At 41.6% G+C, this 21,612-nt stretch overlaps 1 protein-coding gene and 1 long non-coding RNA gene across 2 annotated transcripts; one reads left to right on the top strand and one right to left on the bottom strand.

Annotated features, from left to right (window-relative positions):
* Window positions 1-1,081: 1,081 nt before the first annotated feature.
* Window positions 1,082-6,994, bottom strand: NT5C1B (5'-nucleotidase, cytosolic IB). The gene is made up of 6 exons (XM_419966.8): window positions 6,848-6,994; window positions 6,604-6,771; window positions 4,408-4,537; window positions 3,800-3,922; window positions 2,942-3,126; window positions 1,082-2,000 (listed from the first exon to the last, which is right to left on the bottom strand). Exons 1-6 carry the CDS (start codon window positions 6,974-6,976, stop codon window positions 1,662-1,664), a joined length of 1,074 nt encoding a protein of 357 aa, XP_419966.1. The 5' UTR covers window positions 6,977-6,994; the 3' UTR covers window positions 1,082-1,661.
* LOC101747481 lies at window positions 6,549-20,967 on the top strand. Its single transcript, XR_210528.5, has 4 exons — window positions 6,549-6,660; window positions 7,782-8,092; window positions 10,262-10,417; window positions 19,904-20,967. It is a non-coding gene; the product is annotated as an uncharacterized LOC101747481 (long non-coding RNA).
* Window positions 20,968-21,612: the final 645 nt, after the last annotated feature.

The following is a 21,612-nucleotide window of genomic DNA, read 5'->3' on the forward strand; positions in this document are numbered from 1 at the left end:
TCCACTGGGGAGGGAAGGAGAACAAACACCACCTGACAGATGTTAACTGTGTCATTTGGAAGGCATTCAAAAACATGGATGACACTGAGATGCAAGAACTTAGCACAAAAGAGGTAGATTAGACCTATGGTGTAATTTTGCATGAATTCATGTTGCAACAGACACCTGTGCCATGGAAACTTGTCTGAGTTTGCCAGATTCAGTTCATGCAGATCACAGAACAGATGCAAATACTATTATCAATCTGATCAAAAAGCAAATAGTTCTTTAGTCTATGCTCAAGTCATGATATTCGTAGCATCTCTGACACATGAACATGAAATCTGTTGGAACATACAGCCTTTGAGACATCTACCTCGTACCTCCAATTAGGCTAAAAGCAGTGAATTGTGGTTCTGTCCTGATTTCAGCTGAGATAGTTTTATTCACGGTGTCTGGTAGGATGTTATGTTGTGGCTTGAGGAGAAAAACAGTGCTGATAATACCCTGATGTTTCTAGTTCTTGTTGAGCAGTGCTGTATGGACCCAAGGATGTTTCAGTTTTTCAGTACCGTACTGTCCTGACAGTAAGGGGACTTGGGGAGAACAGAACCAGAACAGGTGACCCAGGCTGGCCAAAGGGATATTCCATACTATATGACAGCATATGAAAAAACAAACAAACAAACAAACAACCACCCTATAAATCTGTGGGGAGTTGGCTAGGGATGGCTGCTGCTGCTTAGGGACTGGTTGGGCATCAGTTGGCTGTGGTGAGCAATCGCTTTGTGCATCATTTGTTTTGTATACATATTTATTATTATCATTACTGTTATTTCTCTCTTTCTTTTCTGTCCTGCTAAGTAGTTTTTATCTCAACCTATGAGTTTTACCTTTTTTTTTCTCCCCAATTCTCTCTGTCATCCCACTGAGGCAGCAGAGAGAATAACCAGAGGGCAGTGTGGTGGTCACCTGCATGCTGGGTTAAACCACAGCGGGTTCTGAATATCTCAGGGAGGGAAGAGATACAGAATTACTGATCACATAAATTCATACTGCATAGGAAATTATACTAAAGCATGTGCACAGAAAAATGACAACATTCTGTAAAGCCAGCTTTATTATAGTAGGAAAACAATATAGAAAAATAAAGGGCTCTTGTAAACACAGTATCAAATATACTAATATTTCACTTGAAAGACCATGGAAGCTGAAACCTGCAGGTAACAAAGCTACTGAACGCACATTTAACAAGGTAATGTCACGCAGGTAAACTGTACTTGTGGTAATTTCAGAAATGAACAGTAAAGGCTGTATCTGCAGATGTTTCTTCTTATAAACAACCCAATAACAGTTTTTTTAGAGAAAATATTACTGCTCTCTCTGTCTCTTAAAATATATCTCAAACTATAAAAACAGTACAAATCTTTTCCTAATATTGAAAATACAGTGTCATATCCAGAAGGGTAAACAAAAATAAACCCTAAACTGCTTAAGAATGCTATTAAAATAACTATGAAAAACTGGCCTATGTTAAAAATATTTCCTTTAAAGGATGTTCTAGCCAGAAGTCAAATCTTTAAACAAAGTGCTTGTAGTACACAAATGTGGAGGTTTTCAGACCTACTAGTATATTAGAGGCTGGCTGAGTCAAGAGCTTTATCCGTAATGGTATCACCCAGTCATGCAGATTTTTGGTATTTCTGAGCAACACCATAGGGAACATGTGCAGCTATGGTGCCTAATTTCTGTGCTCCTTCAATGTGAAACATCTGGTCATCAAAGAAGATGTGTGGACGTATTTTCACTAGGATCGGTCCTTTAGGAGCTCCTGCTAGGAAGAGCGCCTCATCAATCTCCAGACCCCAGCTACGAAGAGTCTTCAGTACTCGGGCTCCAGAACTTGCTGCACTTCTGGCTGTCACCAGGAAGGTCCTTATAGGACAATTTAATCGCTCATTTTTTGCATAGAACTTCTTCTGGAGTTTCCCTAGGTCTTCCAGAAAACCCTTCAAAGGACCCTGAGAATGAAATATCAAATGCACAATAAATATTTGCTCATATTTCCTGAAGTCATTCCTATGCTTTCTTCCAGATTATCACTTACACACAGAATTCGTTCCTTAATGCTATGATGCTTAGAGCAATCTCTACGTGTAATATCTCTAAGTGGGTCTGCAAGGGCTTACAAGACTTCTTACAGCATGAAGTTATAACTGTACTACTTAATACTATGTACTTCAAAAACACCAAACTTATTTTACAAGGATCCTCAAGGTGCAATCACTTGCCTGTACAAAGCCTAACAGCAGACTTAATTACATAGATGTCACCAAAGTCATTTCAGATGAATGAAAACACTGTAATTACATCCCGGTTAAAAGAAGTAAATTATATTTTGAGTCAACTTCCAATATGTTGCTTTGTGCAGAGCTTTGATAGATCAAGCTTTTATTTTTGATTTATACCATTGTTGGCAACAATACTGATAGTATTTTATTTTAAGCTAATTTTAAAATATTTGTGGTCTTTAGACAAACTTCATAGTTCTACCAGAGCATAACCATACATACTACCCTGTTTCCATAACCTGAATATTCCAGTATCTGAACTTAACATTCTGTACACAGTGTGATAAAGAAAAATTAAAGCAAATCAGTAGCAGTCTTTTGTTTTTATAATGATTATAATTAGAATACAACTGCAAGCCACTGTCTCATACATGTAATTTTTTTTTTCTCTGAAGTGACTGATCTGCTGAAAGGATTGTCGTGGTGGTCTCTCTAGTGTCAAACATGCATTTTAAAGATAGTCCTTGAAAAAGGAAATAAATAGGGCAACGAAACAGTAATTCCGCTTCCACAATGAACGGTACACACAAAAAAGGGAAACTGGAGAAATACAGCAGGAATTTGAATCAAAAGAAATGTTCTGAAAAGTCATTGATTCAAAAAGTACAAACCTGTGCAAGAGGCTTATTTTCATTTAGCTGTTCATGTTCAAAAAATTTATCTAATCCTTGCTCTTTGACGATCTGTTCTGATTCATCAGAAAACAGGACTGCATCCCCATCAAATGCCACTCTCAGCTGTGTATCTGAATAAGCAACATCCTTGTTGGCAGTGAACATGGTAGCTGCTGCAATGCCTGCAGGCAGATCAGAGAACATCAGTTGGCATGTCCTGCAACATCATTCATAGAATTATCAGCAGTTCAGATCCAATAGCTTATTTGTGGTGACCTTTATATATAGTGAGCAGAAACCGTTCCTGAAGTTAGTTTGTAATGGCTGTTCTGTAACACATACACATGAAGGCTGTCTCATAGAAATAACTCCTTCAATAGGCTCACTTTCAGTTCCATACAACACACAAACCTGGTCCCTAAGGTGTTCCGTAAATGAGACAAAGCATGAAATTCCAATGAGACTGTTAAGTTGAAATATTTGTTTTTCTTAATATTTTCTGCTTCTAAAACACAGAAGTTAGCTTTTGTAACTCCTATCAAACAAATGACTCGATTCAAACACATGCTGAATGGGAAAAAGCAGGGATGCATGGGAGTTCAGTTCCTGGAAGATGGCAGCAGAAAAGGCAGAAAGGTGAGATAGAGGTAGTGGCAGACTAAGTTAGCATTATCAACAGACTGAACGGTCCAAGGGGAAACATGCAGAGAAATACTGTTAAGTAACTATAAATGGTAAGTTTTTGGCATGCGTAATAATGACTTCCTTCATTCGATGAAACAGCACTACTTTCTGTGAAAGACAAACCGTTCCTAGATCGGCTTTTAAGAACCAACAAAGAAGGACAATTCCAACCTGCTTCTATAGCTTCTTGCACTTTCTCAGAGTCTGCTGACAGGTACAGGTTGGTAAGGTACGCAGTCAGGTAGCCAATAGGACTTTTTCCTCCTGTCATGCAGAAGCGTTCGATTGTTAAGCCTGAAATGAAAACAGCAGAAGGTGTGACTCTACTTGACACCTGGAATAGAAAGCTGTGAAAAATTACTCTAGCCTACAAGTGACAGTAAGCTTAAAAAAGGCAAAGCTGTTCACTGCTATATCAACAAATTACACAACTCAGACTGTGATGTTTAATCAGTCCTTCCATCCAGAGAATTAAACACGAAATCCTTTTAAGAAACAGAATATCTGCTGTGAAAGGACATGTATATGGAATGTGAATACCGAAGAAAGAAATGAACTTACTCTCAGAAATTAGGATTCACATCTGATAAAAGTCCGAACTTTGGACCAAATCCCGTTTAACGCTATCTCACTTCGACACACAAAAATAATTATCACTCCCAAAGGAATGGGTGTCAGTACCAAAGGAACCATTTTCAATAAGGTCAGAGCAGAAAACGTTAAATTATTTTATTATATAACCACAGGCAGTTCTATAAAGTAGTATTTATTTTACTTACCATAGTGATTAATGCTGTTTATGAGCCTCACTCCCACTTGGGCATGGTTGTTAGTCATCAGAACAATGTCAAATCGTTCTTCATCATCAGGGTACAGTTCGAGAAGCCTGGCATTGACATGTTCTAGTGCCTGCGGGTAACAAATGTGGAAGTCAACAGACACATAGAACACGCCTTCCTTCCTCATCACTGTGTCTTTAGTGATAGGACTGTCTTAAAGGAGAAACACTTGAAGGTTTAACTTGCTGAACTTATTTTATTCCTTTCTCATCTGTTGTTCTCAGCAACTGTTTGCCTGAACTCATTTTAAGACAAAGCGCATGAGATACAATGCCTTTAAGTTAGTATTTTAAAGATTTCAGTAAAGGAATACAAACAAAAACAAACTATTTATGTACACCTTATCTCAAATAGAAAGTTGCCATCCAACAAACTTACACTTCTGCAGCCTAACGATTCCTGTCACTAAGCAATTTATGATTCTCATTAAAAAAATATACGTAAAGAATTCAGATGCAAAAGGAATAATGAAAGGGAACAGAGGTCAAGATGCATTTAGCATAGTGTAGCTAATAGTTCTGATTTTCGAAGTGTGAGTCAAGTCTTGCTCATATTCAAAAATAATTTGACACTGAGCCTTAAGAAATCCCTTGAAAACTGACTGTGCTGGCAGGGTTGCTCTGTGGTATCTGCTATAGGTAGGAAAAGATGCACAAAATTCCCAAGCCAGTGTGGCCTCCCCAGTGTACACAGTGAATTATTTCATAACTATGCTGTTTGTTAAAAACATCTTTACTAAGTTTGTGCTTTTAGTGCTATTCACACTTATCTGGTATACTGGTAATTGCGTGGGTATTGACCTCAATCATTTTTTCAATCACGTATTTTCAAAAACTGATCAAATACACTGAAAATGTTTCATGCCCTCAGAGCAGAACGCAAGCAATAAAGATCTACCTTTAAAACCTAAGCGAAGTTTTTTGTTCCTAAAATTGCTGTGGCAGAGCTTATCAAACAGTGTTCCGTGGATATAAAATGAACTCCGTGGACAGCAGTTTCTTCAGGTTAGTCCCATTAAGATCTGTGTTACTCAAAATCATACATATGATTTCAACCTGAGATTTTTTAACTTGCTTTCCATGCTGGAGGCTGTTTGCCTTGGCCATTTCTCTTATCTTGTGCAATGAAGGCAAAATATTCCATTACACCCTTGCTCAACCCTTGACTCCCAACTAGGGGTCTACTGCCTTTTCTGATCCTCAAGAATTATTTCCAGGATGAGAAAGAATCTTAGAATCACAGAATGGCTTAGGTTGGAAGGGACCTTAAAGCCCATTTAGATCCAACCCCTGCCATGGGCTGGTTGCCAGCCATCAGATTAAGCTGCCCAGGGCCCCGTCCAACCTCCAGGGATGAACGCCTCCAAGGATGGAGCATCCACAGCTTCTCTGGGCAGCCTGTGCCAGAGCTCTGAATAAATAATTTCTTCTTTACCTCTCATCAGAATCTCCCCTCTTTGAGTTTAAAGTCATTACATCTTGCCCTCTGTGGGCATTCCCTGACAGGGTTCCTCTCCATTTTTTCTGTAGGCTCGCCTCAGGTACTGGAAGGCCACTACAAAGTCTCCCTGGTGCCCTCTCTCCTCCAGCCCAGCTCCCTCAGCCTGTCATCCCAGGAGAGGTGCTCCAGCCCTCTGAGCACCCTCATGGCCCTCCCTGTGCTCATATTCCAACAGGTCCCCGTCCTTCTTGTAGCAGGGGCCCCATGGGTGAACAAAGTGCAGCAGGTGGGGTTCCATGAGAAGAAAGCAAGGAAAAATTAAAGCTGATAAAAATAGTTCACTTCTGTATAAAGCAGTTTGACTGATGCTAAGTCAACAATTACAGCTGTTTAAATTTAATTACAGCAGTCCTGATACAAGCAGGACTAAAAAGTGAAACTAGGATTAGGAACTGAGGGTTGTGGGCGCTTTTTTTTTCCTTCATTTTTTCTTTTTAGGGGAGGAGATTACAACAAACTTGCAACACTTTGGGGCCTATCTGTGAATGACCTCAGAAGGAAGGGCTCTGTGCCTGCACCCAGCAGAGCTGGGGGGGGGTACAGGGCCGGGGTTATCTTCGCGCAAGGAGGGCTCCCAGCTCCTCCTCTTCCCGACATCCGCCCTCGCAGCATCCCCGGCGCCCCCGAGCCGCGCACCTTGACGAAGTGAAACGCCGGTCCGGGCTTCAGGGTGACGTTCTCGTTCTCCTGCTGGTACTCCACGTACTTCTCCACCCCTTGCTCCTCGTAGATCCGCCGCTCCTCCACCAGGTCGAAGAGGGCTCGGGACGAGACGGCCACCGTGATGGCATGCTGAGGCTTGGGCTGCAGGGCGAGAGGAGGGTAGCGGCGGCATCCCCGGCACCTCGGATACCCCCAGCCCCATCCCGCCCCCGCTCACCGGCCGCGGTCTCTTGGTGACCAGGTTATCGTAGAAGGCCTTGGCCGCTTCCCAGTCCCGCTCGGCTTCCTGCAGCCGGCTCTCCTCGGCGCTCCCGGGCTGCGGCGCGTCCGGCCCGGAGCCACTCATGGTGCCGGGGGACGGGGCGCGCCTTACGGGCGCGGCCAGAGCTCAGCACCGGGAAGCGGCGGGGCCGCCCCGCCCCGTTCGGGCAGGGGAAGGCGGTGGCTTTCCCTTTCGCTCCAGCCCAGCAGCACCCGCCCCTGGGGCAGCGGGGACAGAGAGCGTCCGCGCCCTACTTGATGTTAGGCAACACCCGCCGGCGCTGATCTGATCTACAGATGAGATTTTATCTGCGGCACTTAGAGATTTATTTATTAACGTTGGCTAGAAGAAGTTGGTGGTGAAAAAAGAAAAAAAAAGATACAAAATACGGTAATAAGGGTCCGGTTGGCCATGGAGCAGCCCGGGGTCCATGTAGCTCTTAGGAATGGTCATTTAAACGATAGCATTTGGTTTGCGTGTAGTGAGCTCAATGAGCTGTCATTCTGGCAGGTGGACTGATGCTAAAAAACAGGATCCCGCATAGGGACACTTACATAACATGGCCTACTTATCTCATGCATACCGCTTGGAAATGCTCCCGGCCTATCTGAACCGCTGCAGCGCTCCCCGTGCTGATGGGCCAGAGGTGGTGGTGGGGAAGGAGGCAGTTCTGCTGCCTGGGCTCAGTGCATTCACAGCCGCTGTTGACAAGCGACGACCCCACAGTGTCAGCACACAGCTCAGTTCAGAGGAGTTGAAGGCAGACCCTAAACGCACCTCAGCCCCTTGCTGTTGTGTAATCTTCAGCAAATCATGTGCTTTCTGCCTCTGTCCATCCCCAAAAGGCATTTGCTGCTTTTGCCTGCTTTTTTTTTTTTCTTCTAAACAGAATTTCCTGATGCAAGGAAGCTTATATGATCATACCATCTGTCCATCGTTCCCCAGTGATGCCCAGTTCCAGATGAATTTGGCAGAAGGATAAAGATCTCAAAGAGATTTAAATTCTCCAAACGTTTAATGCCCATCAGCAGCAGCCTCCAGGAAAAGCCTGTACTGCAAATGCAGTATATTAATCTGCTTGTTCTTGTGCTACATAACAGTGAATGAATGCTGCCTGGCTGCCTGCCTTCTCCAGTCAGCCCTATTGCCCATGGTCCCATTGAGCACAGGGGGTCTGGAGCGGTAGGAGCTTTGTGGAAGGTAAGCAATGGGCAGAGCTGACCCAACTGGGTTAGGAGGGCTGTCATAAAACCATGACAGAGGTGCATGGGGAGTACCTGAGAGTAGTTATTAGGAGGTCAGATAGGAAGAGAGGAGTTGGGGTTATTGTAACCGGTTGTTGTCAAATTGCAACATCAAAGGCAAACACAAATCTGAATGAATCTGGATTTAGTGGCTCTGCTACTAATAGGTGTAGTTTGATGACCATACAAAGCTGGGAGGAGTGGCTGACACATCGGAAGGCTGTGCTGCCATTCACTGAGACCTGGACAAGCTGCAGAGTTGGGTAGAGAAGAACCTGATGAACTTCAACAAGAGCAAGTGTAGGGTCCTGCACCTGGGAAGGAATAACCACATGCATCAGTACAGGTTAGGGGATGAGGAGCCCTACAGAGAAAGACCTAGGTGTCCTGGTGAGCAGCAGGTTGGCCATGTGACAGCGGTGTGCCCTTGAGGCCAAGAAGGCCAATGGTATCTGCATCATGAACAGTGTGGCCAGTAGGTTGAGGGAGGTGATCCTCCCCCTCTCCTCTGCCCTCATCTCAGATGAGGGCCACATCTGGAGTACTGTATTCAGTTCTGAGTTCTTCACTTCAGAAAAGACAGGGATCTCCTAGAAAGGGTCCAGCAGGGGACCACAGAGATTATTGAGGGCCTGTAGCATCTCCTGCACAAGGCTGAGACCTGGGACTGTTTGACCTGGAGAAGAGAAAGCTAAGAGGGGATCTCGTGACTGTTTATAAATACCTGAAGTGCGGGCATCAAAAGAATGGGGCCAGACTCTTTTCAGTGCCATGCAGTGACAACAAGAGACAAAGGGCAGAAACTGGACCACAGGAAGTTCCATACAAACACGAGGAAGTAATACTTTACAGGGAGTGTGACAGAGCACTGGAATAAGCTTCCCAGAGAGGTTGTGGAGTCTCTTTCTCTGGAGATATTCAAGACCTGTCTGGATACTTTCTGTGCAACCCACTGTAGGGAGCTTGCTTTAGCATCTAGGTTGAAATAGATGATCTCCAAGGTCCCTTCCAACCCCTCCGATTCTGTGATTCTTTTCCCTGAGTTTTGATCCTGAACGTTTCCCTACAGTGTCTGTACTCAAAGCTGCTGCATGACATGCTACTGAGAACCCCCTCTCCTTCCTGCAGTCAGATCAGGCAAATCCCTGCATATCTGTCAGCATCCAGCATGGGGAAAAGCTGGAAAAGGGGATTCAGCCATAGAGCTGCATCTGGTCCCAGTCATTCTCACTGTCCTGCTGAGAAGCTTTAGCACCAGCCTGATGAGGTGTTCTCTATTAAGATGCTACTCATGCATCCAGTCCTGGTTAAGTGCTGCAGTTGGTGAATTGCCTTTTATTGAATGGTTTTATTTTTGTTCCCTCAACCCAAGGAAAAGAGTTATCGCTGAAGGACTGAAGGCTCCTTTTAACCTTTGCAAGGCATCTGAAAATGTAAAAGATGGTAACTTGGTTCTGGTCCCAAGCAGTGCTGTTGAAGTGGTGCTGCTGAAAGCAATGCTATGCTAACATAAATATTTGACTCTCAATACCCACATGATATCTCTGCATAGCACTCATCTGTGTGAACATATGCACTGAGCTGAGCCGTCTCCATTCAGCACTCCACTGCTCGCTGCTGACATACCCTCCATTTCCTCCTTTGCTGGAGATTGTGAACTTCAGGCCTGATGTGAAAGCCTTCCAGCTTCAGCACCTTATAAATGAAATCTTGACTTTCCAAACGCAGCATGTAGCTGCCTTATCTACATCTAAAAAATGTGGTAATGCCCATGGAGTTCCAATAAATAGCTATGTCTTGCTTTTACTCAATCTCCTGGGAAGTCTGAGAATAGGAATAGGTCCAAAATTGGAATGACTTTGTGGTTTCTGAGCTAAACTCAAAAGGAAAGGAATTTTCTGCTATCACCCATTAATTTGTAAAGTTGTAGGGCATTTGTATTAAAGCTAAAAGGATGTGTGTAACTCTTTGTGTGCCTTTTTTTTTTTTTTTTTTTTTTTTTTTTTGTACATGCCTTGGGCTGTTGGAATCAGCATACTAGGAAAAAAGTTCCCTTGCCCGAGCGACATATATTTTTCCAATATTAAAAACAACCATTAAGTAAGGTTTATATGTTTCTTTTCAGGAAGGAGCTCAAAGTGTGTTATTAATGGAAAAAAAAAAAGAAGCAAACCTACACTTCTATCTGGAAGGATGTGAAATATTTCCAAACATTTAACATACTGAGACCAGAAGTAAGGAAAAGACTCACGACGGAAGGACCTTTTCTGCCTTTAAATTTGTAAGTCCTACTTCATATTGTGCATGATTATGTCACAGTTGATCTCTGGGGCCTCATTCAGTCACACTGGGGCCACTTCAGGCTGTGCCTCCTGTGATCCTTCTATGACTAATTGTGTACTAAGGCATCCATTTGCAACAGAAACATAAGTTGGATAGTGATTGACAGCTCATGTTCTGCTAAGGCTATCTATTCTACTTCCACCACCTTTTGCATGACTCATTCCAGTGTTCATGGGGCAGGTTATGTGACGCCCAAAACCAGCACTACAGAGGTTGATTGACAATAGTCACAGAAGAAAACTAACACACTGCACACTTTGCTCATAAGAGGAAGGCAGAAAGATATTTATTGATATAAAGTAGATATAATGTGGTAATTTGAACAACGGTGACAGCGACTTAACAAGATTTGAAACAGCCAGATATCTTTGGCCATTTGCTACACAGAGGGTGGAGGAGCATAATGAATCTAAGTGAAGCTGGTATGGCTTAAAAACAATAAATCACTTACTGAAGATCTGTCAGCAAGACGTCATCACATCCCAGGTGAATCTCTGCTCAGGCATTGAGTAAACGCGAGTGGTATCCCTACTCAAGGGGAGATTCTGATGTGCAGCCAGCTGCTTGCAAGGAGAACTCTCAAAGGGGTTCTCAGGCTACCTGCAATTTATGGGGTAAGATGATTTGTTGTTTCTGTCTGTCATCATGTGTCTGAGCACTGATGGTGAAACCTTGATTGTTACTAGTCCCAAGGACAAGGTCTTATGCACCTCATGATATGCTCTATGCCTTGGGCATAATGGCCGGGCTGGGTGTGGGGGCAAGGAATGCACTGTCACAACCACCCAACCTGGTTTGGTGATAACCCAGCAGAAGTACAGAGGTTTGCTGTGTGGAGGCATAAGGGTCACTGACTGCTGATCTCCTTTCTCTAAGAAATCCTGTTTAATTATTGCAACGGCAGTTTTGTTTCTCTTTTTATTGAGCTTTTCTATTCCTTAATCTTGTCAGGATGAAATCAGTAACTAAACTGTGCCCTTAGTTTTCTGGACATTTCTTCTCAGGGCTTATTACAAATTTTCCTAGAAAAGGATGACCTCTGTAGTATTCATATGACTGAACTGACTTGCTGACTCTTCTGAACTCAGCAACAAGTTGTGAGCTTACTTTCCACCAAGGAAAGCTCATCATGTAATTGCAAGCATTCAAAAACAAATCAAGGAGAAATCTGAAATTCAGAAAAATATTATCTTTACCTGAGTGTTAGCCAAAAAACATGGTGAAACAGTCTCTTAGCTCCAGGACTGAATATTCCTGCCCCATCTAGGAGTTTGCTACTGGAAGATTTAAGAAGGATTCAGTGACTTCTCTCACAGCAATTGAGCAGGAGTCCAGCTTCAAATAATCATAGAAGCATAGAATCGTGGAATGGCTTAGGTTGGAGGGGACCTCAAGGATCATCAAGCTTCAACCCCCCTGTCACAGGCAGGACAACCAATCTCCACATTTAATACTAGACCAGGCTGCCCAGGGCCCCATCCTACCTGGCCTTGAATGCATTCAGGGATGGGACATTCACAACCTCTTTGGGCAGCCTGTTCCAGCACCTCACCACTCTCTGTAGAGAACTTCCCCTGATATCCAACCTAAATCTTCCCTCCCTCAACTTAAAACCATTCCCCCTTTTCCTGCTATTATCTACCCCTATAAAAAAGGTGGAATAAGACAAGAATGCAGTCTTGCTGAAAGTCTGTGGTCAAAAAAGAACTCAAAGAAGGTGCATAAGCTGTAATAAAATTATTACATTAACACTTTTTCAGCTAACTTAGGAAAGAAACTGATAAAATCATACTGATGTATTAAAAACCAAACAAAACAGCAATACAACTACCACCAATGAAAGCAACAGCAATAGTAATGGATTTAACTGGTCTGAATTTGTCTTTTCAGTACTGGAGTTTTGCTGTGGGCACTTATTGCTGTATTCCGAGATAAAACAGAATATCTGCAAAACAAAACAACCACACGCACAAATAAGATGGAAAGTGGAAAAATTGTGCATGCAAATCCCATGGATTCTACGGAGTAAAAAATACAATGCCCCCCCAAATTTAAATTCAGATCTGTATAACAGAGATAATTCTTTAAATGTTTTTTTATTATGCACAAATTATCTTGTTGATAATAGAAACAAATGGAAGCTCCAGCCAAGCAAGCAGCTCCACAGAGGTCCACAAGTCTCAGCAAGTCTGAGGTCCACTTGTGGACTCCACAAGTCTGAGCGAGTCTGAGACCTACATGCTGAAACCCTTTTGACTTGTTTTTCTGTATCTGAAATTATACTATTGGAGGATTCACCCGGGTAATCAAACGTGCTATTTTGCATTAAGTGCCCAATGATCTAGCTGTTAGGCCAATTAGATTCCATGAGGGTTTACATATAAAATTAGGTTATAGTCTTTAATGAGAAAATCATATTGAAAAAAGACTTGTAGGTCATATTTTTACATGCTAGTGCAAAAATGCCTTAGATATAGCACTTAATCCCTCTTGCACTACTAGTTATGTTTAACAAAAAGGATAGGACAAGCAAGGCTGTTAGATGGGTTTCTCCAGCCCATCTGAGTAGAATGTGGTTTCACACTAATTTCCTGGTCGGAATAAGGTCTCAAACAAAGTTTGCACTTGAGTGTCAGTGAGGGAAGTAGTGCACAGTCCTTGCTGTGATGATGGAGTGGTCGGTCCTATGGGCTTTGGGCAGAGGTAGCAGCAGAAAACCAGAACCATTGGAACAAAAACACCCGCAGTGCATTATAGCACTGGCTGTCTTTCACATGTATATTGGGAAAAAACAGAACCACTGCTTTGCTAAAACAGAACATCTGCCTTTTTTCTTTACATACATAGAAAGCTTCACTACTCTGCCCCCATGGTGTAACACACAAATAATGGGATCTACACAGCACACTGGGACAGGATTTTTGTGTGCATAGCCAGCCCTCCTGCTGCTGTCCTTGAAGACAAAGTCTTTTTGTGTGTTCCTTAAGAGCATCTGAAAAAATTATGCTTTATAAGCACTCTCAGGCACCAAAGGATAGGGATGTGGTCAGAAGGAGCACAAGCTGCTCCAAGGAAAAGGTGTGGAATGGTGTGATTATACTTGCAGATTCGAAGAATCAAAATCATTAAGGTTAGAAAAGACAACTAAGATCAACCAGTCCCACTGTCCACCTACCACCAATACTGCCCACTAAACCATCTCCTTCAGGGCAACATCTCCATATTTCTTGAACACCTCCAAGGGCGGTGACACCACCACCTGCCCGGGCAGCCTGTGCCAGTGCCCAATCACTCTATCTTGAGTTTTTCCTAATACCCAACCTGAGAGGTGAGCTTTAACTGCAGAAAGTTTTTTCTGACTGCACATGGCTACCATCTATTTCCAAGAAGAGGATTACAAGTGATTAGGGCAGCACTAGGGGGAGAGAGGAGCCAGAAGTACAAATACGGGAGGAGATTTAGGGCTTCTCTAAGCCATAGCTTCAGACCTGTCATCAACCTGCACAAGACGTGCCTCTTACTTAAGTTACAGTGTGACTCCACTTTGCAGGGAATGTGTATCCCATTTCTAGTTTGGGTCCCCTCCCTCCTTTTGGCAAGTTAAACATTTGGGAGAAAATGAATGAGGACTAGAAGTGATGATAATCTGTTATTGTTTGTGTTATGCTAGTTACCAAGGGCCTTGGAAAGCACTGGGGAGCTGCTGTGTTTGATCCTGTAGGAACACACAGGAAGGTGCTCCCTATTTGTCGTCCATCCTCCCCTCCTCAGTCCTCTCAGCGGAAAGAAAATGACTTTTGCAGACCTCTCCCAGCTCAAGCATGAGGTGTGGGGCTCGCACAGTCGGTCTGCTCCTCGTGCCTCCCTGCAGCCAGGCCCCTGCCTCAGGCATTTGCAAAGCGGTGCCTCAAATCCTACACTCGGCCCACACACGGCCCACTCCACATCCCTGTAGGCTTTCAAGAAAAGGATAGATGTCACACTGAGGGACATGGTCAAAAGCAATCACAGTCATGGGTTGATCTAGGTGATGGTAGAATCATGGAAGGGATTGGATTGGAAAGGACCTCAAGGATCATCAAGTTCCAATCCCTCTACCGCAGGCAGGGCTGCCAACCGCTAGATCAAGTACTGGATTGCCCAGGGCCCCATACAACCTGGCGTAAAACATTTCCAGGGATGGGGCAATCTTGCTGTCTTAATGGTCTTTCCAACCTTAATGGTTCTATCATTCCGAGTCGATGAAAACCAGGTTGCTGTGAGCACCCTCTGGCAGAGGAGGCCGAGTGACACTGGTGAGTTTGTGGGACTGATCTGCAGACAAGGCTGAGACCCACACTGAAACCAAAGCTCCTTGCACTATGGCTTCTCCTTTTATCACATAACTTACAATGTTTCTCATACGTGTCCATCAGCTACAGCGCAGTACAGCACCATCTACTGATCAGGGAAGGTAACACTCCAGCAGTCTGCTTTTAGTTCCCTTGAATGTACCTTTTAAGTTGTATTATTTACATCAAAGCTGTGTTTGCATTTCTCCGTTTTCAGTACATTTCTTGAGGATATGGAATAATAACAGCAAGAGCAGCAATGACAACAACGGTAATAACATAAAAGCAGTGTTTCCAGTAGGAGGCTTTTACAATATGTAATTCCATCTCAAAACCCAACAGAAGTTCAAAGGGCTTTCAGTAGGCCTTGAATCACAGAACTGAGTTGTGCAGTCAGCTTCAGCTCCTGACCTTAAACAAAACACACAAACTCTTTGCCCTGCTTTCATTGTAATTTCCTTCCAGTACAGAAATTTCCAGGGTAGTTGCAGTTATTGTGGGCTTCCTCTGTGAGAGAGGTATGTAGAAAAGACAGTTCATTCCTCGCATGAACCCTGGAGACACTCTTCTTTTTTGTACTAAAAGATAAGAGGGGTAAATCATGTTTATAAACTTGGTGAAATACTGTGAAATGGGATTGAATGGTACTTCTGGAGAAACTCAGGCTGGGAGCTGGGAGCATGCAGCAAGCAGGCCTCTGGCAGTTCCCAATGACTTGTTCCCTGATGACAGTGTCTTCCACTGCCTGCATATGGTTTTAATTAAATTGCATCGAGTGTTTTTGTGACCTACAGCCATGGCCCTTCACTCTGCCCTGCCTGCTCGTGGGGGCTGAGAAGACTGTTGTAAATTGTGACTTGCAACTGTGGAATCAGAAGGCTGAGCTGGTCCTGATCCGACTGCCGACAGCACTGCTGGGAAAGGCAGTCACAAAATTTAGGCTGAAAATCTGGTGCCTGGCTAAATTTCAGTTTCAGTAACAAAATATTGTTATATACTGTGTAGAAAGAAGGAAAAGAGGCGAAGAGTAAGAACAGATTTCCTGAGTCTGTTTCCTTGAATTCACATTATCTGTGAGTCTCCTGATGTGTATATTAAAACCAGGTTGATGTCTTTCTTTTCTTTTCTTTTCTTTTTTTTCTGTTAAAGTGGGAAAACTGTTAAAAACTTACTCAGACTTATTTGCTCTACTTTCCAGACTTAAACGAATGTATAAGCTTGACATACTAGAGCTTTCCATTATGGTTCTCTTGTCTCTATGGGAGTGTATACTCACAGCCTTTATTTTGGTGAGGTGCTTTCCCCATTCATTCTAATTGTCTTCCTTTGCATCTGTTCCAATTCCAGTAACCCTCCCATGAACCAAAGTAACCAAAGTTTTTTTGTGTATACCAATGTTTTACCAGGATTTTGTGGCATTAGTTTCCTGGGGTGCTGAGCACGTTGTTATTTGGATTGCTGTAGATCATTTAGATCCTAATTCATCAAGGTTCTTGTCTCAAAAAGTTGTCCATAAGCTATTGGCCAGGAATAAGATATTTGAGCTGCTTTTAAGCCTTGACTTGTGTGTCACTTGGTATGTACTCATTACATTTCAGCAATATTTAGTAATTCTGTTCTAACAGCTTTTGTTAACCAGCGAGATGCCAGATTTCTTGCTCTTTTTCTGCACTTCTTAATCTTGTGCCTTGTATCATTACATTTCATTTCATTTTTCATCCGTTAGCTTTCAAGGTCATTCAACCTTACTGAACAAATTAAAGTGAACTGGATAAAATTTACTGACTTCTCAAAACCAGAAATGACTAGGGTCATTAACAAAAATTAAATAGAGTCAGATTAATGAATGACTCGGGAGTAATTACCATCAGCCAATGAGTTTCTTCAGGTCACATTTAGTTATTCCTTCTCCACCTTAATATTAATTTAATAATATCACATAAGTAAAAGATTCTGTAATAAATCATTATGTATTCAGTCAAATCACATAACCAAAACAAAGCTCTTTACAGACCTTCAAAATTTGTTTTGAAGTACTTCCTCTGTATAAGATCAGATATTAATGAAAAAATGTGTATTCTTGCATGGCCTGCCTTTGTTAAAACTATCTGACATTTTATTCTACAACTGTTTCCTTCCTTCTAGTTCTAACTCAAAGTCTTAAATGCTACTTGGATCTTCACCTTATTTACAGCTGACTCAATTAATAATTGTCTGATAAAAAGCTATCTGTATCTATCACTGCAGATATTGCTTCTTTAACATCCTTACCATTTATACCAATCAAGTAAAAATAACATTGCTTCTTATCCATCCTGGAGATGTGTGATGAAATCTGCTGTTTATCAAATCCAGAAGTAATTAGTGCTTATCATTACTGGTACCGTTTGTTCTCCAGTCTATCCATTCATTTCTGCTGTAATGACAGAGTTCCTGGACAAACTGATATCTTTAATAATATCACAGATATTTGGATATGGTATTTCTCACTGCCTTTTCTAATCAGTTAAATGGTTTTCCTCCCTATGCATGAACCTCTTTCACATGACATCTTTAAATTAAAGTCTATGGTCAAAATTCTGTCCTTCATGCTGGGAGTGAGATATCTTATATAGAAGAATTTCACCCTTCCAGATATTGGCTTGCCTGTCCAGGAATAGGCTCAAATGAGCCACAGCAGACTGCCAGTGACAAGGTTTACATACAGCTCCCACAGAAATGAAATCTTTAACTCTTAGCAGTCTGCCTCAGAAGTTGAAAGTGGTGCAGGAAACACTGGGTTTGGTCTGTTGGATGGATATTTGAAATGGAAGAGTCGCATGATATCTAGACAGTTGATTTCTTCTTGTCCTGTAAGAATCATCTGACATAGAAACCTCTCTGTTAAGCTCCTCAGATCTCCAGTTAAGCTGGATTTCATCAAGTTACTCCTCTTCACCAGTCATGAACATCACAAAAGTACCACTAAGATGAGGGAATACTACTGTATTTTGCTGTAGTTTCTGTCACCATAACAGATTCCACACAGTACAAAACCACCAACCAAAAGGCTCTTAATTCTCTATAACAGATTTTTTTCTTTTTCTTTTTTTAAATTTTCTTCTGTGGGTTTCAGCATGTTGGCAGAAGGTTTTTGGGAACCTGGGTGAGAGTGGAATACAGTCACTGCAGATCTTAACTTTGTGAATTTTTGCTAACTCAAGTAAATCTCTCCTGAGCACACGTAAACAGCTTTTCCAAAGTCTCGTGACTTGGCAAACTGAAGTTGATTTTCAGAAATATGGCAAAAGTTACTTAAAAATATTAATGTGAGCCAAGCAGTTTGTTATTCCCAGACTGCATTCTGAGAGGCAGATGAACAAATTTTGCTGAAATAACTTTCCTCAGTTGAGGCTGAATTTAGCCTAATGATAATAATAATAATAAAAATGTTGCAAAGACTTAAACTTTGGCAAGGTGGAAAATATTAGTCAGCTTAAGTTATAGCTATTAATACATATTCTGCCAACACTGTATTCATTCCAAAATGGGAGAACTCTTTGCAATTGAGTAAAAAGCTGTGAAATAACTGGTAGCCACATTCTTGGGTTTTATTTAGTGCCAAGAAAAAGACTCTAAAGTGCAAACCATGCACTGCATATGATTCTGATGAAAAGCAAAAGAAGGTAAGTAGTCAGATAAATTAAAGCACAAAAACATAGATAAAATAAGTCTTTCAGAGGATGTGAACACCAATTTCATAATATATCCCAGTAAAGTTAAATTACATTGCGAAAATGTAGGAAAACAACAGCCGTAACATTTGGTGTATCAACCACTCTGATATCGTACAAAAGCCAATGGGCTACAGCAGGCACTCTGACTGAAGCACCCACACTGTGCTGGGATAGCAGCCCCTAATCCTGCAGTGCCACTGCAAGGAGCCTGGAATCAGAACCTCCAGGACATCTGACTCCAGCTTGTATAATGGTCGGCAATGCAGTGGCTGCTCTCAATTTTAAGGATGCATAAGTAGACAGGTAACGTGTTTGCAATGAGTAAGAACATGTATGACTCCACTTCTTCTCAGTACAGGTGAGAATGAGGTTCTTCCTTGCTCTTGGCTTTGGATTTTAGAGTATTAGTGCATGACTTTATAAGGAATGAATGAAGAAGTTATCTAAGACCTCTTAAAATACGTTGTTTTTTTTACAGCCAGATACTGCTGAAATAATAACTATATAATGCCTTTAGTTTCAGATTTCCTGTCAGTGGCTTTCTTATTATTTTAAGACCTAATTGGCTTTTAAATTTGCATTTATTTTTAAAGATTGCAGTGTAATTAAAAAAATAAGCAAAAATGTTTATATTGTATTATGCAATAAATGTGCAAAAATGATGTGATATAAATCATGAAGATGAGGTGGACTGTGATTGTTTTTCTAGAACAAAATGTAATCTCAGAAAACACAAATAAATCTGTAATGGAAGGTTAAAAAGAGTTTTCTGTCATTCAGAAAGATGTTGTGGCTGGAGCTTATGAGAGAGGAAACCAAAACCTTCATAAACCTGCTGATTAATAAATGCTCTGGTAGCACATGATGTAGTGCATGAGCCATGCTGCTCTGCTTACATCCACAGAATGGCAGTTCCCAAGGCAAGTAGTTTGGACGTGCTCTGTTTTCTGATTTGGACATATGTTACTGCTGTTGGCCACATTACTATGCGTGTACTGTTATTTACCAAAAAAACCTTGACTCTACACATCTACTCGTGTTGGAATTAAGGCTTTGGGGCAGATTTCTGCATTCCAGTCTCTGGAAATACCTTTGCCTATGTGGCCTCAGTCATTTATAACATCATAGTCAATAGGGAGCAGGTTGATTTATTGTTAGTGATACCTCCATCATTTAGAGAAGAGCCTCAGGCTCCTTGACATATCTTCCCTCTCCCAATGTGTCCAGTAACATCTATTCAGTATTTACTTCTGGAAAAAATATAGAGATAACAAGGTGGTTTTTGTGTGACTTCGTACCATATTTCTTTCTAATCTCCTGACAGTGAAATACATCATCTGAGTTTTCCACTTCATCTGAAACATTTTTTTCTAACAGGGTGTTCCACTCCTCCGTAACACCGAGATGATCAGAGCCCTGGCAGGGCAGCGGTCTGTCCAACTGCCAGCAGAGAAGCTCTGACCTGACAGCAGACTCAATCTTCTGGTCTGATGGACGATGGTGGTGCCAGCACATGTGTCTTCTGGAAGATAGGAATGTGGATCTCACACAGCAGTAGGACTTTTTTTCCCTTTACAATGGCCGAGCAGAGCAGCAGCAGTGCCATTGATTCCTGCTGTTGCCGCCCTGCTGAACGCCAAGACAGATAAACTGTGGGATGTTCTTAGCAGCTCCTCCATGGGGTAGTAAGATAAACATGAGAAACATAAGGAGATATTAAAGAGTAGATTATAATCCATTTTCAGGAAACAGCATTTTCTCCAGCAAGAGAGACTGAACTTTATCAAAGGGGAAACTTCTCCAGGAGGACTTGCCAAAGTAAATCTCTTTGATGCAAATGGTTTAAGCAAAGACATTCACCTTAATCTACTGTGTGGTGACCTGCTCTTCTGATACAAAGAATAATTATGGGTGTTTTCGGAATTGCTGTGGTCTGCAAATCCTCCAAATCTAAGTTCTTAATGTTCCCGCTTCACCACTCTGATCTTGGTCACCCACATTTCTTGTAATTTTGGCCTTGCTTAATGCCTTTAGGTGTTGTTACTTGGAAAGACTTCACTGCCTTTTGAAGGACAGATCAAAAAATAACAAGCTTTTTTTTTTTTTTTTACCTTTACATTTAATTGTTGTGCCTGGGTCTAATAAAGTGAATGACCCACAAATAACTTGATCGAAGTGCAGAACACAGTGGAGTGGAGAAGACGAGTGTTTAGCTGTTGAAATCAATACTTTCATGCAGATTGATGTCTGTGCCAGTTTGCCATCCCGGACGTTTTCAGTTTAGTTTATTTGTGTTACAGTAGTAGTGACAATGTAGTTAAATATAGCCTCTGAAAACAGGATCTCTGCTTGTTTCATTTGTATTCTACTGTTCTTTCATTAAACATTTCTTCATCTTTGCAGAGCCAAATTCTTACAATAATAAATCAGAGACACCTAAAGTTCTTGCCAAGTCAAATATCTACAGTTTCTGGCAATTATGTAATTTCCAGATTTGCTACAATGACTCTTGCCGATAAGTCAATTGTCATAAAAAGAAATGTTCCAGACCAATCTTTATTAGGGTGTCCTTCACTGATCTGTGTAAAATAATCCCCCTCCAGCCCCACTTTCTTTTAGAAAAGAGAAACATAATTACAGCTTTTTCCCTTGCTATGAATGACTCTTCATCATAACAATTTATATCTGGAAAATGTCACAAGAAAATGTGAAAAAGGTAAGTTTAAACCAAAGAAATCAGGAACTGCTGTTATTAATAGAACAGCTCAGAAATGTTTCCCATGATGTGTTATAATGGCTCTGTCTTATAATAAAATTTAACAGTGATGTATTTCCCTTGTTCTCAAGTTGATTTTGTATTAGAAGTCCAGACAAAAGTAATTTGTAGCAAAGGTCCCTGATCCAATGTCTGTATATGGAAAAGACTCAAAGGACTTTGTGCCCATTTAAAAGTCCTTTAAAATGATTAATGGCTAAATGCATTACAAATTATCAAGTATTTCACACTGACAAAACAGAGAACTTATTCTGAATTTGGGCCAAATTTCCCTTCCTTTGTACTTAGAGTAAAATATCACACAAACAGT

The sequence above is a fragment of the Gallus gallus genome, chromosome 3 (assembly GCF_016699485.2).
Source record: "Gallus gallus isolate bGalGal1 chromosome 3, bGalGal1.mat.broiler.GRCg7b, whole genome shotgun sequence".
NCBI lineage: Eukaryota > Metazoa > Chordata > Aves > Galliformes > Phasianidae > Gallus > Gallus gallus.

What these genes read in the sequence shown, in the direction of transcription:
- NT5C1B (XM_419966.8), bottom strand. Translation starts at nt 6,976, where the DNA reads ATGAGTGGCTCCGGGCCGGACGCGCCGCAGCCCGGGAGCGCCGAGGAG. An exon ending in AAACAGCATTAATCACTATG is followed by an intron (nt 3,923 to 4,407) that starts GTAAGTAAAATA and finishes TTTTCATTTCAG; the next exon opens with GCTTAACAATCGAACGCTTC. An exon ending in GCAAGAAGCTATAGAAGCAG is followed by an intron (nt 3,127 to 3,799) that starts GTTGGAATTGTC and finishes ATCTGCCTGCAG; the next exon opens with GCATTGCAGCAGCTACCATG.